Raw genomic sequence first — 22,131 nt, 5'->3', positions numbered from 1 at the left:
ACACACACACACACACGTCCCTGTCATTTCCTTCTCTCTGTGCGCATCTCACACTTCAGAGACTGGACTCCAATGGCTCCTATTATTGGGTGATTCCCATCAGGGCTTCCAAGTGTGGGAGTTGGTTCTCCAGGACCCACCCTGCCTCCTGTCCCCACCCTGCTTCCTCTCCTTGGTTCCTTTCACCCACGCTGGTTGCTCTGACCCCAACCTTTGAACTTGGGTGTGAATCATTTCCTCTGTCAAAGGCGTGTGCGTGCACTTGTACACACACACAAGCATGCACAGGGAAAGGAGAGAGGCAGACCTCCTTCTGGATCTAGCACTCGAGCATGTGCCAGGGCTGGAGGTAGGGACAGGATCTAAGGTGACACACACAGGCTGGGTCCCATGCAGAAGAGTCCAGCAGACATGTGGCCAGCCCTACGTGTCCCTGGGAAGCACAAGTATACAAAGAAGACAAGGTCAGTGCCTTCAGGAATTCCTCTGCGGTGGCTTGAGCAGAAGACCCCCAGAGGCTCACATGACTGAATGCTTGGTCCCCTCTTGGGGAGGTCTTAAAACACACACCATTCCAGTTGGTTCTCCTCTCTCTTTCTGCCTCCAGCTTGCTCCAGCACCATGGTCCCCAGCAGGATGGACATCGTCTCATCTTCTAAAACTGTAAGCAATCCCCCCAGAAAACTCCTCTTTTCTGTAAGTTGCCTTGGTCAGGGTGTCTCTTCCAAGCAATAAATGTAACTAAGATCCCAAGGCCCTAGGCACACAGGGAAAAGCCAGATCGCTGAAGCCTGGCCTACAGATGACGCCATGTCAGACCTGCTGCTGGGCACCATGAGATGATGAGAGAAAGGAGGCTGGCCCTGCATCACACTGCAGCTACAAGCCTCAGATCTGGGGCTGCTGGAATGCTATGTTCCCTCTCCTGCTCCAAGGATGGTGACACCAGGGCCACCTGATGCTACCGATGATGCTGGTTGAGCCTGAGTCTGATGCCACCACCTACAAGCTCATAGCAGGATGGTTGCTGCTGACCCAGGCAGAGGCCAAGCATTGTGGTCCCCAGTGTGTCAGGAAGGGCCAGGTCCTCGTACCCTCCAGCCAAGAGCGGCTCTCTGAGAAGAAACCTTGGAATACTGCATCCCACTTTTAAGGAATCAGCGCAGGATGACTGTAGGACCCCAAAGGGTGTCTCCGAGGGAGAGGTGCCTCTCTCTCCTCTAGGGTCCAGGGCCTTCCTTCAAGGATCCTGCAATCCTCAGACTGGGCTCTCAACACCTCAACTGCTCTCCCACTGGGATCTTTAGTGTGGTCTGTAAGCACACACAGTGTCTGTTTTCATCTTTAATAGCTCTCTGCCTCTTTGGACTGGGGCTCTTTAATCCTTCATGGCCATTCTGTCTTTGTTTTTAAAGATGGTGCTTGTGTGCGCACGCGTTCTCTATCTGCATGTATGCCTTTATGCCAGAAGAGGGCATCAGATCCTACTAGAGATGGTTGTGAGCCACCATGTGGTTGTTGGGAATTGAACTCAGGACCTCTGGAAGAGCAGACAGTGCTCTTAACTGCTGAGTCATCTCTCCAGCTCTGTGGTCATTCTTTATAAATGCAGTCATATATATAATTGTGTAATTTGAGAGTAGGCAGTGATTAAGATTCAAATTAAAAAAAAAAAAAACCTGTGATGCTGGGACATGGTTTAGCAGGCAAACATGAGACTCATGAGGTCCAGGAGGTGTGGCAGCCCCACCTGTAACCCAGGTGTGCAGCAGGCAGAGACCAGGCTAGCACTGACGGTGAGCTGAGAGCCTGCCTCAGTAGATAAGGAGGAGTGCAATCAAGGAAGAGACCTGGCATCAGGCCTGCACTCCTGAATCCACATCTGTAGACACACCTGCAAAACACACATACACACACGCATGCAAACAAAAGCCAAACAGGACTCCTGGTTACCAACAGGCAGCTACTGAGGGAAATCGGGGCTACTTAGTAAATTGAAGCCAACAGATGCAATGTAGTTGTGACATTCTGACACTAGGGACTGGCATAAATATATCTGTCCTTCTCTCTGGCATTACAAAAGGATCAGCAGTGTATTTTGTCATGAGTGTTATGTGCTTATTTTTTGAGACAGGGTTTCTCTGTGTAGCTTTGGCTGTGTTGGGACTTGCTCTGTAGACCAGGCTGGCCTCGAACTCACAAAGATTTGCCTTCCTCTGCCTCCCAAGTGCTGTGACTAAAGTCTGTTCCACCACTCGTGGTTATAAATTTAAATCTTAAAAGAAAAAGAGAAACTTGTCTGTAGAGCCCAGGAAATCACTTAACTTTTCCTATTGCTCACTTTCCAGAGTCCATATCTGGTGTGTGTGTGCTGTGGCGTGTGTGTGTGTGTGTGTGTGTGTGGTGTGTGTGTGTGTGTATGTGTGTGTGTGTGTGTGTGTGTGTGATGTGTGTGTGTGTGTGTGTGTGTGTGTGTGTGTGTGTGTGTGTGTGTGGTGTGTGTGTGTGTGTGTGTGTGTGTATGTGTGTGTGTATGTGTGTGTGTGTGTGTGTGTGTGTGTATGGTGTGTGTGTGTGTGTGTGTGTGTGTGTGTGTGTGTGTGTGTGTGTGTGTGTGTGTGTGTGTGTGTGTGTGTGTGTGTGTGTGTGTGTGTGTGTGTGTGTGTGTGTGTGTGTGTGTGTGTGTGTGTGTGTGTGTGTGTGTGTGTGTGTGTGTGTGTGTGTGTGTGTGTGATGTGTGTGTGTGTGTGTGTGTGTGCTGTGGCATGTGTGTGTGAGTGTGTGAGTGTGTGTGTGCGTGCGTGCGTGCATGCGTGTGTGGAGGTAAGACGATAGCTTGCAGCCACCGTCCCCTTCTACTATGTGGTTGTGGGCATCAGACTCACGTCACCAGGCCTAGAGGCTCATTTCCCTGCGAGCCATCTTGCTGCCCCTATTCTTCAGGTTTTTGAAATGGGTTCCTGTGTAGCCCAGGCTGACCCCAGACTGGTTATGCAGTCAAGGGTGGCCTTGAACTCCTGGTCCTTCCTGCCTCTGCTTCCCAAGTGCCAGGCTTTCCTTCCCATAACACCATTCCCAGCCTGGGTTTTGAATATTAAGCCTGTCTTGGAATGAGTCCAACATGGCTGTGAGCTATAACCCTTTGTATAGTTGCTGGGTTTTTTATTCGTCTGCTTTGGGTTAAGTGTTTTATGGGGGATACTGACAAGTGTTTTCTTTGTTAGTTTATTGGTTTTGGTAATGTCTTTGTTGAAGTAATTCTAGCCTCCTGCAATGGGCTTGAAAACTCCTTACTTCGAGGTCTGTTAAAGCTTGCATACTGTGGGCATCATCTCTTCTGTGACTGTGTAACTGTCTGATAGGATCCACCAAGGGAGCCTCCGAGCCTGGGGCTCTCCTTAGAAAGGGATTTTGTTATTACAATTACATTTCCTTTTTTTGTTTTTTGTTTTGTTTTTGTTTTTCGAGACAGGGTTTTTCTGTGTAGCTTTGGAGGCTGTCCTGGAACTCTCTCTGTAGACCAGGCTGGCCTCGAACTCACAGAGATCCACCTGCCTCTGCCTTCCGAGTTCTGGGATTAAAGGTGTGCGCCACCACCTGGCCTTACAATTACATTTCTTTCTTGTTTGTTGTTGTTGTTGTTTGTTTTGTTTTCCAAGACAGGGTTTCTCTGTAGTCTTGGCTGTCCTGGAACTGGCTCAGCAGACCAGGCTGGCTTCAGAGATCCGCCTACCTCTGCCCCCTTAGTGAGGTGTTAGAGACATGCACCATCATTGCCCAGCACAATGAAATATCATAGACAGAACAGTATTCTGGTTTCTTCTAACCTTCAATATTGATTTTTGGTCATTGTTATTGTTTTTATTTTCTTGAGACAGGCTAGCATCAAACTCAGCCTCCTGAAGCTGGGGTTATAGGTGTGCACCACACGCTTGCCTGAGGAATTTTATTTAGAAAAGCTGGTTGACATTCTGCACATTGTTGAATATACCCACACAGGTTGTTCATGACATTTCTTTTTCTACAGCATCTTAAGGACACAGCCTCACTCACTATGCAGCCCAGGCTGGCCTGGGACTCAGCGATGCACCTGTCTATGCCTGAGTGCTGGGATTAAAGGTGTGCGTCCACCAGGCCTGCCCTGCCTATAGGACTGAGCGGGATAACCCGCGTTGCTAACACCGGCCATCTCTATCCTGACTCCCTCTCCAGCTCAGCAACCTAGCTGAAGTTTGCTGCTCTGTATCGTCCTAAAGAAACAAAGAATGACCTTGTTTTTTCTCTTTTTCCATTTCCTTGATTTCTGCTCTTATCATCATTACTTCCTTCCTTCTACTGACTTGGTGGCTTAGTCAGGGCCTGGCCAGGAAGCAGTCTGTATCAGTGATCTTAACCACAAGTAATATGGGGCCTGTGTGTGGGGAGGGGGAGATGCCTGTGTAGGGGATGTGTGTGTGTGTGTGTGTGTGTGTGTGTGTGTGTGTGTTCTGTGTTTGTGGGGGGTTGTTTGTCCATTTGTTCTATTTTCAAGACATAAATTTTTGTTTTCTATTTATTCATTTTTATTTTATGTGTGAGTGTTTTGCCTTCATGAATATCTGTGCATCACGGGCATGCATGCCAGGTGCCTATGGTGGTCAGAAGAGGGCAACAGATCTCCTGGAGCTGGAATTACAGATGATTAAGAATCACCATGTGGGTGCAGGGAACCTAGCCCAGGTCCTCTGTAAGAGCAACCAGCATTCTTAGCCACTGAGTCATCTCTCAGAGATGCAATCTCTCTCTGAAGTCCAGGAAGACCATGAACTTCCTGTGTATCAAACTCTTGTTGATCCTCCTACCTCAGGCTCCTGGGTGCTGGAACCATGAGTGTGAGCAACCACACCTGCTGTGCAAGCTATCAGCAATCAGCAAAAGGTGACTACTGAATGGGTTTGTTGTCCCCGGAGGTGGACACTCAAGCCGTCATTATCACAAGGACTCAGTTCAGGGACACACTGGAAAAGCACTATCCATGCTCAGGTGGCTTGGTGCACCTCAGCTCTGTGCTTCAAACCCTTTCAAACCTCACCCAGTGCCTGGCTGTTCATTTCTAGTCTTCAAAAGAGCCTTCCTGAGAGGCTGGAGAGATGGTGCAGCCCATACTAGTCTTGCAAACCTGGTTTTGGCTGGTAGTTCACAACCACCCATAACTCTAACTGCAAGAGAATCTGTGCTCTCTGAGCACTTGCACACATGTACACACACACACACACACACACACACACACACACACGCGCGCGCGCACACACACACAAGCACACATACACACAGCCACACACACTCGTGTGCACACATGTATACACACAAGCACACATACACAGGAGCACATACACACACCCATACACACTCGTGTGCACACATGCATGCACACACATGCTCATGCACATACACACGTGTGCACACTCATGCACACATGCACACACACATGCTCATGCACACATTCATACCATGCACATACACACATATGCACACTCATATGCACACTCATGCACACACATATGCTCATGCACATACACACGCATGCACACACGCACACACACACATGCTCATGCACACACACACGTATGCACACACATGCACACATGCATGCACACACATGCTCATGCACACACACATATGCACATGCACACATGCACACACACATGCTCATGCACACACACACGTATGCACACACATGCACACATGCATGCACACACATGCTCATGCACACACACATATGCACATGCACACATGCACACACACATGCTCATGCACACACACACATATGCACATGCATGCACACATGCATGCACACACATGCTCATGCACACACACACACACACACGTATGCACACACACATGCTCATGCAATACACATTTATACACACGCATGCACACATGCACGCACACACATGCTCATGCACACACACATATGCACACGCATGCACACACTTAAATATAATAAAAATAAGTCTAAAACAATCTTCCTCCTAGACTGGCAACCTTAAGTAAAGGGCTCCCCGTGTTGTATGAGCAGCTTCAGCAAATGAACTGAGCCCCAAGACAGTGCCTCAATACACGCTGATTAAATTAGTCAAAATTTCCAGAAAACCAGACTTGCTGAGTGACATCCAAGGAAGGGCAGCCTTAAGGAACTGAACCCCAACCCATGGAAGCCTATATCGCCTGTAGACAAATGACAGCTGGTATGAATTACAGGGCCTCAGAGTCCTCCACAGTGAGGGGCTGCCTGGTGCTCGGGGACGCTGTCGCCCCCACTTGTGTTAGGGGCACCCTGATGTTATGAGAGGGTCCCAAGAGAAACAGTCTATCTGCTCTACAAATATATACGGCACTTCAGTCTACAGTAGTGCCGAAAGCTACAGTCCTCAGGAAGAAATCAAACACTCACAAGAGGTGACTGAAAAGTCTGAGAGAAGCACAGCTATGGAGGCTGTCGGCAGAGCGACGAGGACTTCGCGTGTTTGCATTTGTGTGTGCGCGTGTGGAGGTCAGTGGGCAATTCTGGGAGTCAGTGTTCTTCTATCATGTAGCTTCTGGGAGGCTAACTCAGGGCGCCAGGGTTGGTGGCAAGCATCTTCACCTTCTCAGACACCTGCTCCCAACTCTCTCTATCTGCCCCACCCCTTTTTAAGGTTTGATTTATTTATTTGAGCCAAGGTCTCACACTATAGCCCTGGCTGACCTAGAACTCACAGAGGCCTGCCATGCTCTACCTCTCAAGTGCTGGGGTCACTGTGTATACAACCAAACTGGCCTTTTCCTTCTTTTTAAAAATTAAAAAAATTCTATTTACCTGTGTGCGTTCACACACTCACACACACGTGTGCACAACACACTCACACTTTCACACGTGTGCGCATACTCACACACTCACACACGCACACTCGAGTGCACAAACTCACACACGTGCACGCTCACACACACGCGCACGAGCACACACACACGTGTGCACCTGCCTGTTTGTATGTGCATCACTTGCAATGCTACAGAGTCCAGAGAGGGAGTCAGAACTCCTAGAACTTGAGTTATAGGCAACTGTGCGCCACTATGTGGGTGCTGGGAACCAAAGTCAGGATCTCTGGAAGAGCAGCCAGTGCCTGACTGCTGAGCCATCTCTCCAGCCCTTCTTGCTTATTCTTCAAGGCTCAGTCAGCCCAGGTGGCCCTCAAACTCACCATGGAGCTGATGCTCTTGAACAGATCTCGTGCCTCTATCCCTTGAGCGCTGGGGTGACAGGTGTTGTCCATCACCAAGTATGGTTTCTGTGGTGCCAACTCCTCCTACATCCCCAGCCCTCAAATGATTTCCAAGGGAAGTGCCCAAACCACACAACAGGGAAAGAAATGTTAGCAGGAGAAGCCAAGCAACTGCAAGGACATAGAAAACAACACCGACAACACGAACATTGATCCCACCTTACACCAGACACAAAGCTGAGGCAGAAGAACTAAAATGATAAACATACTAGAAGAAAACTGACTGTATCTTCGCAACTTAGTGCAAGACGATTCTTACAGAACACAGAAAGTGAAAAGCACAAAGGGGGAAAAAAAAAAAAACACGATTAACAAAACCAATAGCCAAGCCACAGACTGGAGTAAACTCTCTTAGCAAAGCACACATCCGACAAAAGACCAATATCCAGAAGTAATGAGGAAGAGTTGAGCCATCCAATTTGAAAATGAGCAACAGATTTCAGAAAGATATTTTACAAAGGAAAAATACATGAATAGCTAGGAAGGCCATGAAAATGTGCTGGGCCACATTAGTCATCAGACAGATGCAAAATTAAAGCCAGAGTGAAACAGCACAACCCGCCCACCGGAATGACTAAAATTTAAGAGTGACAGCAGCCAGTGTTGGCCTGAATGCAGAGCAATCAGACCGCTGCACACTGCCGCCGGGACTGAAGTTACATGGCCACTTTGGGTCTAGCGGTTTCTTCCAGAACTAAACAGACACTGATTCTAAGTGCCACTCAGGTTAGGTGCTTCCACAAGACAAATGAAGGCAGTGTCCAGGATAAGACACTCATCATGGAGCCCCAACCAGAAGCAACCAGAGGAAACAGGAAAATGTAAAAGCCACAGAAAGGTCAGGTGAGGAGCACAACCCAGTTGTAAGGTGGAACAAGCCATGGGGACCCACAGTGGCAAGCATGACTCTGCCAACATTCAAATCAGATAAGGGAGTGCAGTGTGGGGAAATTCCCTGGGGGACACAAAGCCACTAACTGCAAAGGAAGGGACAGGGGGACTCCCGGGGACGATGCCAGTGTTCGGTGTTGTGGCTGCAGGCAGGACACACAGTGCATTTACCTATCAAAATTCTCAGGACGGCACGCCCAACGTCTGAGCGGCACAAAAATGTGGAAAGAGAATCACTGTGGTTAAAGAAACATGAGCAGAGGGGAGTGAAGGTCATGCGAACTGATGTCTGCAACTTATTAAAACTGTGTCTCGGTAGCTAGGTCTGGTGGCACATGCCTGTAATCTCAGCCCTCAGGATATGGAGGCAGAAGGATCAGAAGCTCAAGGCCAGCCTTGGCTATATAATGAGTTTGAGGGTAGCTTTGGCTACATAAGACTCTGTCTCAAAGACAAATTAATGAATTAGTCAATAATATTTGTCTGGAGAGAGCCTGACAGTTGGTGGACTCATGATAGAGTCCAGGAAGAGGTGTGTGGGTAATCACACTTATTTATTTATGGTTTTGAGACAGGGTTTCTCTGTGGCTTTGGAGCCTGTCCTGGAACTCGATCTATAGACCAGGCTGGCCTGGAACCCAAAGAGATCCACCTGCCTCTGCCTCCCGAGTGCTGGGATTAAAGGCGTGCGCCACCACTGCCCTGCTCCATCTTTCTTCTATGTTTGAAATATTTCTCAGAAAGTTAGAAAAATGTGGCCGGGGAGATGACTCACTTGGTAAAGAAAGCCCTTTCAGAGGCATGAGGACCTGGGTTTAGTTTCTGGCACCATGTAAAAGCTAGATTTGGCTGCACAGGCGTGTAATCACCCAGGGCCCACATAGAGAGAGCACTGACTCCCAAAAGTTGTCTTCACCCATGCGCGCGCGCGCGTGCGCGCGCGCACGAGCACGCGCGCGCACACACACACACACACACACACACACGCACACACGCACACACACACAGAAGTATTTTTTAAAAACAAAGGTGGAAAGGATAGGAGAAGACAATGTCGACCTCCACACACTTGTGCACACAAACACACAAAACAAAGTGATTGAAAAACAATTGAGAGATTGAAACACATCAAACAAAACCTAGGAAAAGAAAATAAAATGCAGTAAGAACCTGTAGGCATTCCCCCTTTATTCCCCGCAGGTACCATCCAGTTAGAAGAGGAAATCGGATGACCTCTGTTCCCTGGAGTTCACCTTGCTGCTCCCTGAGAGCAGCAGCAGCAGCGGCCTCCACCACAGCAGCAGCTCACATCCCCCTTCTGGAGATCCAAGCTAATGGTGCCCAGGTATACTGGGCTTTTAAGAGCTTGCACCGCCCCCTGCTGGACAAAAGGATCCCTGCAGCTGCCCCTATATTGCCTGCAGTTAGCAAGCCAGCCCCTTGCTTGGCCACCAACAAATACCCTGCAAATAGAGGTGTTGGTGCACAGGCATTGCCTGTCTGTAGAATACACTATGTCCACACTGAGTACCCAGGTCCTGGAGGATGACCCCTACCCACCAACACACATCACAGAGGCAGACTGAGGCTACCCACTCCAGACAGAACACCACTACCACACACAAACAACACACACACCGGTCCCTTCCTCTCCACCCTGGACTGGAACACTGGGCAGAACCCTGAATCTGCAATACATATTTTCTTCTTTTAAAAAATATTTATTTATTATTTTATTTTATGTGTATGGATATTTTTGCTTGCATGCGTATCCTTGCACAGTTTGTGTGTGTCTGGTACCTGCTAAGGCCAGAAGAGGATTTACTGGAGGTGTGAGCTGCCATGTGGGTGCTGAGGACCAACCTGGGTCTTCTGCAAGAGCCTTAACTGACTGGCTGATGGTGGTGTACACCTTTAATCCCAGGACTCGGGAGGCAAAGGCTGGCAAATTCCTGAGTTCAAGACCAGCCTGAGTTCCAGGACAGCCAGAACTACACAGAGAAACTCTGTCTCAAAATAAATAAATAAATTAAAAAACAAAACAAAAGCATTAACTGCTGCGCCATCTCTCCAGCCCCTGTAGTGTTTTCGTCATTATTGATGGCAATGCCCCGTGACATCTGTCATGAACAAGTCAGCACACACACGGCTGAGAGCCTGGCATTGAAGAATCTGCTGCTGAGGACGTCAGCTGGCCTCACCCAAGTCCAGACTGAGGGCTGCCCGTGAGCAAGGGCAAACAGAGAGGGACACCAAAGATCCCAGAACTCAGGAGCTGGGGAGAGTGCGGCTCTGAGCCACACCACCGTGAGTCAGGGACCAAGTCTTTGCCACTCCACTTTCACAATGGCCTCATCTACTTACACCCTTACCTGCCTCCAACAGCAGAGCCTTTGTTCTTCATGTCCTCTCTGCCCACGGATTTTGAACTGTTGGTTTTGTATGGCTTCTCAGGCCCTGAGTCAGTCCACCCCCAAGGAAGGGCTTCTAGTAACTCCCCCAAAACTTATATCTCAACCTGGGGAGTGGCTCAGTCAGTACAAGCACTTGTCTTGCAAGCATGAGGACCTGCGTTCAAACCACAGCACTGAGCACATAGACACGGTGGATCCGAGAGAGAAGGAGAGGGAGAGAGTGGGGGGGGAGGGAGGGAGGGTGAGCCTGTCTCAGCCAGTAGGTGGATCTCTGAGTTCAAGGCTAGCCTGGTCTATAGAGACAGAATCTCAATTTCTCTCTCTCTCTCTCTCTCTCTCTCTCTCTCTCTCTCTCTAGTCTCCTTGCCATGCCACTTCCTGCCTGGATCATCACGTGTGTGTGTGTGTGTGTGTGTGTGTGTTTGGACCAAGGTTTCTCTGTGTAGCCGAATTCAGAGATCTGCCTGCCTCTGCCTCCCGAGTTCTGGGATTAAAGGTATAGAGAGTGAGTTCCAGGTCAGCCAAGGCTACACAGAGAAATCCTGTCTCAAAAACAAAACAGTCACACCAAAAAAGAGATTCTGCTCAAAACCTAAGATGGATGGTACCCTGAGGAACAATAACCAAGGTGTCCTTCTACATCTGCATACACACACACACATACACACACAGAGATACATCATACACACACCACACACACACACACACCACACACACACACAGACACACACACACACACACACAGACACACAGGCTATATAATGAGTTTGAGGGTAGCTTTGGCTACATAAGACTCTGTCTCAAAGACAAATTAATGAATTAGTCAATAATATTTGTCTGGAGAGAGCCTGACAGTTGGTGGACTCATGATAGAGTCTCAAAACTCCATGACAAAGCCGGGCATTGGTGGCGCACACCTTTAATCCCAGCTCTCAGGAGGCAGAGGCAGGCAGATCTCTGTGAGTTCGAGGCCAGCCTGGTCTCCAGAGTGAGTGCCAGGATAGGCTCCAAAACTACACAGAGAAACCCTGTCTTGAAAAACAAAAAAACAAAAAACAAACAAACAAAAAAATCATGACAGGCAATGCTGAAAGAATCCCAAGTGGCCAGGCGTTGTGCTGTCCCCACTCACTATAAGCCACAAACCCAGGCAAGTGCTGGGGGTGAGGGGGATACAGTCCATGGGGCACAGAAAGTACTGACAAGACAGACCAAGTGAGGAACTAATAACCAGCACACATAAAGAGCCCCCTCTGGGGCTGGAGAGATGGCTCAGAGGTTAAGAGCACCGACTGTTGTTCCAGAGGTCCTGAGTTCAATTCCCAGCAACCACATGGTGGCTTATGAGATCTGGTGCCCTCTTCTGGTGTGCAGATATACATGGAAGCAGAATGTTGTGTACATAATAAATAAATAAAATTTAAAAAAAGAGCCCCCTTAACTCAGCAACAAAGCAATCTGACTGGAAAAGGGACAAAGAGCCTGGTGTGGTGGCACACACCTGCAATCCCAGCACTTGGTGTAGGTGGAGGCAAGAGGATCCGGAGGTCAAGGCCACTCAACTACAGAATCTTATAACTAGACCAACGGTGCCACAGGGTGAATGGTGTACCCGCCACCCCCACACCCATACACCACACACACACCCCACCACACACCACACCACACACACCACACACACACATCCTAATACCACCACCACCCACACCTCACCCCCCAACACCCCACATCTCACACACCCCCACTACCCCATACTCCCACCCCCCACATGTCACATAGCAATGTCTATGAGAACGGCTCTTAGGCCATTGATATGGCTCAGTTGGTAAAGGTGCCTGCCATCAAGCCTAATGACCTGAGTTCCACCTCTGTACCCAAATGGTAGATAGGGAGAACTAAATTACTTCAACTTGTCCTCTGACCGCCACACCTGTCAGTTTGTAAACACACACACACACACACACACACACACACACACACACACACACACACACACACACACACACACACACACAGACACACACACACACACACACACGAATGCATGCATAAATATGGTAATTTCTTGGAAAGAAAAAAAAGGAAAAGCTCTTTGCAGATATAATGTGATGACTTAGTGTGATCATCCCAGCTGCCCAGAGGCCTTAGATAGCCTCATTTTTTTTTAGAAAGGCGGAGGGAGATCTAAGAGGAGGGTCCCCAGACAGCAGAGGCAGAAGCTGGAGCGACGAGACTGCCAGCCAAGGAATGCTAGGGCTGCTGCAGCCACCGGGAGCTGGGAGAGGACTGGGCCAAAAGCTTCTCAGAACTTCAGAAGGAGCCAGCCTGGCCCTGCACCTTCTGTGTCCTGCTTCTACCCCGGGGCTAATCAGAGTCACACATCAGTCACCTCTGGGGCCTGCTGCAGGCTTCAGGCCAGCCCCCAGGCCCAGGATAAGACCTCCCCAGAGGTACAGACAGCTGGAGACAGATGGGCAGTGAGGGTTCCTGCCTGTCCCATGACAGAGGTCTATCATGAGAAGAGCTGGGATCCCCAGCCAAGAGCAGACATCCAATGCCAGGGTGGAGGGGACCCCATTCCTGGGCAGTGGTCCCTGTCTGTGACTGTCCCGCTGGCCTAGCCATTGTCACCCTCCTTGCTCTCCCAAGGCCTGGGTGAGTTGGAAAGTTGCCCTTCTTAGAGAGTCATCGTCCCCCCCACCACTGAAACACAGGCGCTTGGAACAAGATAAAACTGCTTAATTTCTAAAAGCCACAGAGCCAATCCAGAACAACGAAGAAAGAAACCACGCCGACCCTTGGCTGGAGAAGCAGCATTCCGTGCCTCTGAGGCCTGTCCCTGCTCAGTGACTCATGCCAGCCCTGCTGAGGAGCCCGAGGCATTTGCCTAGGGAAATCTCCGAGAGCTGAGGAGGACCCTGGGCCAGCCTCACAAGCAGGAGAGGGAGGGCAAGGATGCCAACTCTGGCCCTGAGCCTCTTCTCTGAGGCTGGGCAGGCTCCAACCAGGGCAAGACCACACCTTCTGCCACGCCTCCTGGACAGCAAGGCTGGTCACTCTTCGGCCACCAGCCCTGGGGGCATCAGCCAGCCTGGTCTCCATCCATGAGAGTGTACAAGTGTCCCCCTACTCCACCGCCTACTAAAGTGCAAGTGAGGAAGGACACAGCTGTCATACCACCTGACACTGAGACAAAAGGCAGGCAGGGTCCAGCACACCCAGCTGGAAGTGGGGAGCCAGCCAAAGGCACACCAAGAACTCAGAAGCACCCTGAAGCGGGCGGGGCTGAGCCTCACTCTGAAGATAAGGAAACTGAGGCCAAACCTCGAAGCCACCCAGCAGGGACAGGACAAGGGCTTTACATCCCCAGGGACTGGGGTTAGGATTAGGGCTACAACTGACTCCAATGAATTAGCTTTAATTAGCCCGGCTGAGGAACACACGAGGGAGGAGCGGTGGGGATTTTCCTCTTCCCTCCTAGTCTGGCTATTTATTCACAGCTGAACTGGGGGGTGGGGTAGTTTTATAAAAGAACATCCAAATGGAGTGGTTTGGTTTTTTTTTGTTTGTTTGTTTTTCCCCTAAATTTAGCCAGTCACACCTAGCATGGTGGCCTGTGCCTGTACCTCAGACACTCAGGAGGCTAAAGCAGGAAGACCATGAATTTGAGACCAGCCTGGGGCACATAGCAAGACTACACCTCAAAATGAAAAGACATAGACAAATGGCTGGGCAGTTGTGGAGCTTGACTGCAATGACTGAGGCCCTGGATTCCATTTACAGTCTCCCCAGAAAGGAAGGGAGGGAAGGGCTGACCTTGGCCCTGGCCCCACCCTAAGAGAAGGTCCCCCGGGGTGGGGGGTGTAGCTCATTGGTAGTGCCTGCCTGGTGTGCACGATGCCCTGGTCCCTTCCCCAGTGGCATGCAAACACGGTGTGACAGGGTTGTCATCCCAGCACCCCAGTGCTAGAGGCAGGAGGATCCGGAGTTCAATACCATTCAGGGCTACACAGGGAATCTGAGGCCAGGTAACCTGTCTCAAAACAAACGAAAGGAGAAGGTCCCGCTCTGGTCTGGTGCTGCGCTGTCCCCAGCCGAGGACACTAGTAATGGCTGGATAGAGAAGGCCAGGATCCATGGCTCTCAAAGGCTGCTTTGTCCCGTGGATAAAAAGCTCTGGTCAGCCCGTGAGGCTCCAAGCTTTCACTCTTGGGTCTCCAGGGAGCCACCTCCCCTTTAGGCAAGGATCTCAAATACCTGGCTGTCACCCACCTAGGCTATGCCTTGTCATCTACAGAATGAAGGCTGGGCTCAGGGGAGGTGTGGCTCGGGCTGAGTAAAAGCCTAGTGTTCAGGAGGCCCTGAACCTTACAACCCAGCACAGCCATACAAAGTAAGTGCAGGCCCCAGCCAGCCAGCCAGGCAGCCACTAAAACAACTGCCATTTACAGCTGGTGACAGAGGAGGTGGCAGGGCCAGGCTGCCTATGGGGGACACAACATCACCTGTCCAGGCCTCAGAAGCAGTGGGTGGCATTCTCAGCCATGCCACCCCCGCAAACTAGGCACAGAAAACTTTACCTCTATACCCATCACCTCCAGCTGGTCATGATGCCAAGCTCAACCAACGCAGGTTTGTTTCCCCTCCCGGGTCTTCTGTTGTGCCCCTCAGGGTCACAGGACACACTGCCATCAGCCAGGCACCAGGTGGCTGCCTCCTAGTGAATGCCTGGCCAGTTTTGATATGACATCAGAAAATCACAGTATCGAGTATTGGGATTGGTGGGGTCCGGCCATCCCTCAGAGGAGCCCCTGAGACCCGCTTTCCTTCTCTCTCTGTCTCAGAGACCCCCGTCCATGGACTCAGAAACAACCAACAGCCCGGAGCCAAATGACACTTTTGGGTGGGGTTTAGCCTTTTATCATGACCACAGAACACCAGTCTAGAGTAAGGGTCACATCCCTAGAATTCCCCACCCACACCATCCCGCAGCCTGTGACTCAGATGGTGCCCAAGGCAGAGGAGGCAGTAATGACCTCAGACACTGACAGTCCCAGCAGGAACAGGCAGCTTAACCTGGGAACAACTTGACTGGGATGGCTAAGGAAAGGGAGACTTGTTCTCTCCCTTGAACTGTCTATCCCCTGCTGGGTCTCCTCTGGATCCAAGGGGACCGCAGGAGTACATGGCCACATATACACTCACAGGCATGCACTCGGGCCCTGTGAACACACACACACACACACACACACACACACACTCTCTCTCTCTCTCGAGGGTGCACATGTGTGCTTACACCTCCTCCAAGCACTGGGAGCCACCACCTCTATAATCAACTTCCCAAGAGGCCCAGCAAGGCTATTTCAGGAGAAGACCAAGGCCAGATGATGGGCAAACAAGCCAGGCCACCTTGGCCCTGGTGCAGAGCCTGTCCCCACCATCCACCCTTCCTGAGTCTCTAAGTTCACAGTGGTCACAGACGTAAAAGCAGCCTGCCGGAAAATGAAAGAGAAATAGCACAGGAGGAGAAACCCAGTTTAAATAAAAGCCAGACTCGGCAGGGCTTAGTGGAAAGCAGCATTCCAGCTGGCACAACGTGGAACAGTCAGCAGAAAAAGGAAATAGTTCTGTAAAAGTAAGTGAACTTGACCCTGGGTGCCTACTTCCTGAGGCATCGGTGAAAGCCACCAGTTGGACATGGGTCGGGTTCAGGGATGGGGGATTTGGGAAGAGGAGGGCTGTGGCCTACCTGTGATGCGATCTCTCTCCATTCCTACGGATGTATTTACAGCAGGCAGACAGGATGCCGGTGTCCCCTGCGCGGAGGGAGGGGTCCTCCTCCCCTTTCTCACCCTGTCAACCTCCCTCTCTCTGCCTCCTCCTCTTCCTCTAAAAACACTCTTTGTCTGGTCTAATTTCTTCAATCTGTTGCAATCACGAACAGATCCAAATTACCACATTTCCATGTGTTGGTCATATGTCTCTGCTCCAAACTGAAGTAGCATTGTCTCTGCCACACAGAGGGGAATAGGGAGCACAAGGAGAAAAGTTGAAAAATGGGGGGGTGGGGGCTCGATGGGATCCTAGGGAGTCCCTGGGTCCTCTCCCTGAGCGCAGGACCAGCTGCCTGGCCCTCAGTGTGGTGTCCAGCGTGCAGCTTCCGGCGCCTCCTCTCTCCGCCCCCTCCAGCCCCCGCCTCTGGAGCCTGGCTGTTCCCTTTTAATATCCACTTGGAGATGCCTAACTTAGGCTCTTGGAAACCAACTCCTAGAGTCAAATTCCTGGCCACTTGCAAAGTCTTTCATTTTCCTCCCGTCTAGTGCTGCTGTGATTTTCTTGGCTTTTAAACATTTAAAAAGCCTATGTCCTGCGTGCCTGCCTCACCTTACTGGGAAGGTCCAGATCTCAACCCCACCACATGCAACCTATCTGGGCAGGCGGTGGTCACCTCCCAGACAGGAGGGCTGAGAGAAGGTTCCAGATACCTGCCCAAGACAAACCCTAAAAAAGGTCCCCTTGTCCTGTTAGCTCCAGCACCAGAGGGACAGACTGTCCCCACCCCACGCTCCCTCCCGAGAGGCTGAGCTGGCTGGAGGCTTCCTGGAAGATTCCCACCCCATACATATGAGTCAGTAAGTCTCAGAGGTCCCTAGGGAGGGAATGCGTCCTCCGGCTGCAATTTCCCCAGACTCAGCGGCTCTCTGAGAACATGGCTGGCCCCAGGGCTCAGCTCTATTTCCTGAAGGACACCTGGTCCAGGGGCTGCTCACCTGGAAAGGGTAGGAGGAGCCCTCAGCACCTGCTCAGAGCCCTGGCTGGGTTGATGGGCTCAGCAGTACAAGAAGGAGGGCTTGGGGGAAGGGCCCCAGGGTGTGGGGCATCCTTGTACCAAAAGATCACTCAAACCTGGTGGAAAGTAGGGCTTTGCTGTCCAGTGTCTACTTAAAGAAAACATGTATCTGTGTCGTGGTTTCTGTGAAAACAGTGTCTCTTTATTGTGTTGGGTTTTGTTGGTATTTTGAGACCAGGGACTGGAATTCTAAGTAAATCAGGCTGGCCTTGAACTTGTGGAGATCCTAGCGGTTTTCATTAGGGCATGTGTCACCCTGCCTCACTTAGACTTTCAGTCTCTCTCTCTCTCTCTCTCTCTCTCTCTCTCTCTCTCTCTCTCTCTCAGCTTTTTTTTAAGGTCTCCATTTTTTTTTATTCTTTATGTGCAAAGACTAGCATGATCTGTGTCACTGGGTAGACAGTCTTGAATAATCCATTCAAGGTTGCTTAGTCCAACTTAATGAAGCCTATGTCCTTCTTGTATTGACGCAAGCACTGACAGCACAACTTCAGCCCGTATTTTCGGATCAAACCGTGGCGGTTACAGCAGACTCAGCGAGATCGAGAGTCTTGGCCAAACTTATGCGGGTGACTCCAGTAGAGCTGCTGGTGACCCATCTTTCCTTCAGTCCGCCAGAGAGGAAAAAGGCTCTCTCAGTTTTTTGAGACAGTGTTTCTCTTCGTGACAGTCCTGGCCATCCTGGAACTCAATTTGTAGACCAGGCTGGCACCGAACCCACTAAGATCTGCCTGTCTCTGCCTCCTGAGTCTGGGATTAAAGGCGTGTTTCACCACTGGATGGCCTTAAAGTACATTTCCATCATTTTGGTTTTATTCCATAGTGACTCTATATAAGGGCTGTAAGCCTTTGATGGTCTCTCTTGAAAAAGAAAGGGCACGTGGCAAGCCTGGGAAAGCATTCATGCCTGGCCACTGGGTGCTCGTAGCCCAAATGTCACAGCCTTCAGATAAGCCATATACTGTCCACTGTTCTTAGGTCCCCAGGGCTCCTTGAGAGTTTGTAGACCCTCCCTCACTGTCCCATAGCTAAAGCACCCCCAGGCCCAAGATGCAACTCCAGGCCCCTCCCTCCCTGTCTGGGGCAGGACCCCAAATGCCCTCCCCTAGACAGTAAGGCATCTTCTTGTGGGAATGTACAGAACATCCCTAGCCTCCTGGGAGACAACAAGCCAAATGTCCCTGCCAGGGAGCAAGGAGAGGAGCCTCAAAGGGCAGCCGTCACCGTGAGAGAGCTGGGGTCAGTGCCTCAGTGGAAAAAGACTCGGGCACTGGAAGAGTTGACCGATGGTCCCCTAAGAATTCACATTCTAGAACCCATGACTGAGGCCTTGTTAGGAAGGGGGCTTCAGATGAAGATGTTGTCTGGATCACTCGGGTGGCCCAAAAGGCAACAGCATATATGTCTTTAAGGGGGGCATTTGGGGCTGGGGCTGGGGCTGAGTTGGACGTATGCTTGCCTCACAGACACAGAACTCCACAACCAGCGCCACATAAGCCAGGTTCTTTACCGCACACGAGTGAACCCAGCACTGGGAGGTGGAGGCAGGAGGATCAGGAGTTCAACGTCATTTTGGTGAGACAAAAGTTGGGGGGCAGCAAGATGGCTTCTTGTGGGAAGGGTACTGGCCACCCCCATCTGACCTCTGACCTCCATACATACTCGGTAGCACTCACACTCCCAACACACAGTAAATAAATGTAAAAATAGTTTAAAAAACTTTATAGAAAGAAGAATTCATCAGAGAAGTGCTTTCCGTGCGGTAGACAGTGGTTAACACAGAAACTCACAGCTGGTTCAATTAAGAGAGTAAGATGAGCTCAGCTGCAAATGGATATTTACCCCCCCCCCCAGGCTCAGGGACCAGGAATCGGTGAGAAGATGGAAGGAGGTGGGAGAGGACGGGTCCTAACAGCGTCTCCTGGACACAAGAGGACAATGCACCCATGAGCTTACAGCAGCTTCGATTGCCTCCCCTTCTAGAATCAAACCAACATGTCCAGCACCGGGAGGGAGGGCGCCATGAGCCTCCTACCCCGGAACTGAGGAACTGTGACAGGTGATGGGTGGAGAGTCAGTTTTTCTAAAGGGCGTGGCTCCTGGTAGGCCAACAGTGTGCCAGTGGATGGTGCCTCAAGCCGAGGTAGGTAGGTGGGCAGCAAAAACTGGAGTTGGTGGGTTATTTAATAAAAAAGAGAGTGAACCCATTCAGTTGGGAGTGTGGGAGGCAGAGGATATGTCTGGGAGGAGCTAAGGGGAGGAGACGGTGGGGGGTGAATAACGGTGTACATGTTACAAAAATCTCAATAAGAATTTGTGTTTCCCCAACATAATATTTTTATTAATTTCTTGGCAATTTCATACTATGCACTCCAGTCACAGTCACTTTCCATTCCTCCCCAATCCATCCTCCCACCTTTGCCCCCCTCCCCCGCAAAATAAAGTAAAATACCAAGTCTAATTTGTGTTGCCCATACCCTCACCGAGCATGGTCAAACTCCCAGGGGCAACCCTTACAGAAACCCGAGTCTTGCCAGGCAGTGTGGCGCTTGCCTTTGATCCCAGCACTTGGGAGGCAGAGGCAGGGGGATCTCTGTGAGTTCCAGGCCAGCCTGGTCTCCAGAGCGAGTTCCAGGATAGGCTCCAAAGCTACACAGAGAAACCCTGTCTCAAAAAAAAAAGATAGAAAGAAAGAAAGAAAGAAAGAAAGAAAGAAAGAAAGAAAGAAAGAAAGAAAGAAAGAAAGAAAATTGAGTTCTCCACCCCCACCAAGAACCATCAACTTAGGGGCCACACGTCGGCATCTTTATCACAGTTCTTAAGGACTCTCTTCAATAGCTTCCTGTCCAACCGTTTCTTTTTGGGGGAGGGTTGTTTTAAAATGAGAGGAAGTTTGCCACACATAGGGAAGGAAGTGAAGACAGATCAAAGCACGTGGAAGACACTGCCATAAGGCTGGAATGACGTGGACAAAAGCCAAGGGACACTTGGAGTCCCACACAGGTGGCGGGGTAGGGAGAGGCTCCCTGTAAGCCTTGGAAAGGACAGCACTACACATCCCCAGCAATGCTGAGCACACTTGTGGCCCAGGACTGGGAGAAAACACATTTGTATGACGTTACCCCACCCGTTTGTGGAAACTTGTTTTGGCAGCTGGAGGACACAGGCAGGTGCCCTACTCAGACCAAACTGAGCACTTGAGCCATTCCCTGAGCAGTACCGACCACTTCCTCTAAAACAGTCAGACCCAGCAGGAGGAGAAGTCCATGGTGGGCAGGGGTTTTACTGATTTTCTTTTATTTGATGTTTTTGAGTGTTTTGTCTAGGTGTACATGTGTGCCCTGCGAGTGCCTTGTACCCAAGCAGGCCAGAAGGGGGCGCTGGATCCCCGGAACTGGAGTTATAGTTGTGAGCCACCATGTGGATACTGGGAATTGAACCAGGGTCCTCTGCAAGAGCAACAAGTGCTCTTAACCACTGAGCCACGGCTCCAGCCCTGACTCTGACCCACTGAGCCTCCAGCTTCCACCTCCCAAGTGCTAAGATTACAAGTGTGTGCCAGCAGACCTGGCTTTATTTACTCTCTTTCTTGACTTTGAAAAAAAAATATTCCTTAGTGGTTTCTCTGCTTATAAAAGTGATGTCTGTTCATTCTATCACATTTAGTAAGTACAAAAAAAATGGTAACAAGAAATCTCTTCTTCCACATGAGACTTCACAGGCCCAACTCGTAGGGTGGCAGAAAACCAGCACTTGAGAGACCGTGTACACCAGCGGGCCCAGGCCAGGGCTGGCGCCTCCTGCAGATGCCAGGCTGGCCACGCCCTTGGCTTCCTGCTGTGGTCTCAGTCACTGTGACCCTCAGCTTTTGAGGACCTAGTTTGACTCAAGGTCTGTTTCCCCGCCATGGCTAAAAATCTAAGCACACTGGCCCAATGAAGGAAATAATTTGCAACAAAAAACCTGGCAGTGCAGACGGCTCAGATAGAACCTGCATTAGTCACTGGCAGAGGCTTGGAAGAGAAAAGGTGAGCTGCAGGGCAAGCCCAGGCTACAAGAGTCAAGAAATCCACTGCCCACAGTGTGTATAGGCCACACAGGCCCCTCCTGATCCGGGACAACACAAGGAGCTATGTCGTTTACACTCAGGAAATAAGGAAGCTCAGGAGGGCTAGCTTAGTTTTAACAGCTTTTCCAATGTAGACAAGGCTCACTATTATGGGGAGGCAGGACACCCAGGACACAGCTCTGGAACATCAGGCTCTGCCAGCCCAAAGCCCCAGCTCTCCCTACCCCTGGCCCCAGCCTGCCTACAGTTAGATCAACACATCACCAGCCCCTTCCAGGCCCCAGGTCAGTGTCCCAGCCCTCACCAAGTACTGACCCACACCCGTGACCCAGATGTCCTAGCCACACCATACTGTGATATCACTCAGGTTTCCAAGCCCTCCAAGCTGCAGATGTGCTCACTGGGCACAAACCCACTTGAAGAAGCCGCTGGGGGCTGCCACCTCCGTTATGCAGCCTTCCAGGATTGTTTCCTATCCTCTGTCCTACCCCATAATGTGAATTGTCTCTCCCAGACAACTCTGCCCCTGGAACTTTCTTGGTGTGGCTTCTCCTGAGTGGACCTTTGGTTGCCTACTCCTATGGGGCCAAAGCAAAAGGTACAGGT

General features: G+C 50.5%; 1 protein-coding gene, 1 long non-coding RNA gene and 1 pseudogene across 2 annotated transcripts in view; 1 reads left to right on the top strand and 2 right to left on the bottom strand.

Annotated features, from left to right (window-relative positions):
• Septin9 (septin 9) overlaps nucleotides 1-17,158 on the bottom strand; it is a 132,554-nt gene extending 115,396 nt beyond the window's left edge. Inside the window, exon 1 of the mRNA XM_027425556.2 lies at nucleotides 16,356-17,158. Within this exon, the coding sequence (XP_027281357.1) occupies nucleotides 16,356-16,377 (22 nt within the window). The 5' untranslated portion in view covers nucleotides 16,378-17,158. The remainder of the gene's footprint in view (nucleotides 1-16,355) is intronic.
• Nucleotides 13,444-19,988, top strand: LOC103161705. The gene is made up of 3 exons (XR_003487116.2): nucleotides 13,444-16,241; nucleotides 18,923-19,031; nucleotides 19,311-19,988. It is a non-coding gene; the product is annotated as an uncharacterized LOC103161705 (long non-coding RNA).
• LOC113836419 lies at nucleotides 17,793-18,060 on the bottom strand (annotated as a pseudogene).
• Nucleotides 19,989-22,131: the final 2,143 nt, after the last annotated feature.

Source organism: Cricetulus griseus, chromosome 7 (assembly GCF_003668045.3).
Source record: "Cricetulus griseus strain 17A/GY chromosome 7, alternate assembly CriGri-PICRH-1.0, whole genome shotgun sequence".
Classification (NCBI taxonomy): domain Eukaryota; kingdom Metazoa; phylum Chordata; class Mammalia; order Rodentia; family Cricetidae; genus Cricetulus; species Cricetulus griseus.
This window is presented reverse-complemented; position numbering and strand designations above follow the sequence as displayed.